A 1,831-nucleotide genomic window follows, 5' to 3' on the forward strand; every position below is an offset into this window, starting at 1 on the left:
GTCCCAATCTGTGTGTTGAAGATGCTGGGGATATTGATATAGGGATTCCCGGTCGCAGTGTGCAACACGTAAAACAGTTCAAATATCTCATTTCTATCATATCAGATGATTTGAGATTAGACCTGGACATAACAGAAAGAATTGCACAAGCAGGAAAGTGCTTTGGAGCACTAAAAGAAGCTGTCTTTCAGTCTCCCCATGTAACATCTAAAACAAAAAATGTGCTGTTCCAGTCAACTGTCTTATCAGTTCTACTGTATGGGTCATCTTCTTGGGCCGTGACTAGAAGAGATATCACAAGGCTTGTCACATTTACGAATCAATGTCAACGTTTCATGCTGGGTATAGACAAGTTTAAACGACAATTGAAACAAATCACATCAAATGACATCAGGCACAAGCTTGGCAATCTTGAAATTGAAGAAGACTCTTAGATGGCTCAGCGGCTTAGATGGCTTGGTCATCTAGAACGTATGGAAGATCATTGTCTGCCCAAGCAGCTGCTTCATGCGTGGCTACCATCAACTCGTCCAGCGCATGGGTTCAGACTAAGGTGGAAAGACAGGATTGTAAAAGACCTCAAAATGGTTGGCCTAACAAGCACCTGGTCCCAGTTTACGCAGGACAGGCAGAAGTGGAAGAACGTCTGTGCTAGCAAAATTAACTCAATCGTCACTTCAAGAGTAGAATTAGAAAATGCTCAAAGTAGTCAGAAGGCTCGTAACAGAGCCGATCCCAGCAGATGTCATGACCAACAGCCTCTGCTGTGCACTACCTGCAAGCGACTGTTCAAGTCACAAACAGGTAAAAAAGACACAATTGCAACAGAGGACAAAATCGCCCAGATTCCCGGGAACAAGCAAAGGTCGGAATCAAGTGTAACAGATGTGGTCGTTTATTTACACTAGAGAGGAGAGGAGAGGAGAGGAGAGGAGAGGAGAGGAGAGGAGAGGAGAGAGAGAGTGTGTGTTTGTCTGTCTGTCTGTCTGTCAGTGTGTGTCTGTTTTGTGTGTTTGTTTGTCTGTTAGTGTTTTTGTGTGTTTGTCAGTCTGTCTGTCTGTTTGTGTCTGTTGTCTGTTTGTCTGTCTGTGTGTTTGTCTGTCTGTGTGTTTGTCGGTCTGTGTATCTGTTTGTTGTCTGTTTGTCTCTGTCTGTCAGTGTCTGTGTTTGTGTTTATTATTCTGTCTGTGTATCTGTTTGTTGTCTGTTGTCTGTTTGTCTTTTTTTATTTTTATTTTTATTATTATTTTTTTTATTATTATTTATTATTATTTATTATTATTTATTTTTACTTATTATTATTTATTTTTACTTATTTATTATTTACTTTTATTTGTTTTTACTTATTTATTATTTATTTTTTATTATTTCTAATTTTATTCTTTATTTATTATCCGACGGTGCATGGCTTGTCTGAACTGCAAGGCTGTGCACACGCTAGGATATTCGGTACTGGATCATATCCATAGAATGAGCTTTGAGCATTGTTTGGATTTGTTCCTGTCAGACGATAGATCGGCTCCTGGGGGCTTGTTGCAGAGTTGGCCGATGCGAATTTCAGTCCACTGTCAGTTCCTGCATCATAAGGAAACAAGTCAACAGTCATCGACTGTGTCCATGTTGTTCCATTACACAGATCAAGATCATGAACGCCTACAAACCAGTCAGGACTGGGAGCGACCATACTGACAAGAGAAACAAGTGAATGGCTGCCATCAACATCTAGACTCCCTTTACGAGTGCCAGTACCAGGAAATATAACAGACAAAGTCACAGTGTCCAGAACATTACTTCCTTGAGCTCTCATTTCACTAAGCAAAGTAAATTGTCC

General features: G+C 40.4%; 1 protein-coding gene across 1 annotated transcript in view; it reads right to left on the bottom strand.

Annotated features, from left to right (window-relative positions):
* Positions 1–481: 481 nt before the first annotated feature.
* LOC134190789 (uncharacterized) overlaps positions 482–1,831 on the bottom strand; it is a 4,025-nt gene continuing 2,675 nt past the window's right edge. The window contains exon 3 of the mRNA XM_062659300.1: positions 482–1,831. This exon is cut by the window's right edge and continues 248 nt beyond it. Coding sequence (XP_062515284.1) covers positions 1,391–1,831 — 441 coding nt within the window. The 3' untranslated portion in view covers positions 482–1,390.

The sequence above is a fragment of the Corticium candelabrum genome, chromosome 15 (genome assembly GCF_963422355.1).
Source record: "Corticium candelabrum chromosome 15, ooCorCand1.1, whole genome shotgun sequence".
Taxonomy (NCBI): Eukaryota; Metazoa; Porifera; class Homoscleromorpha; order Homosclerophorida; family Plakinidae; genus Corticium; species Corticium candelabrum.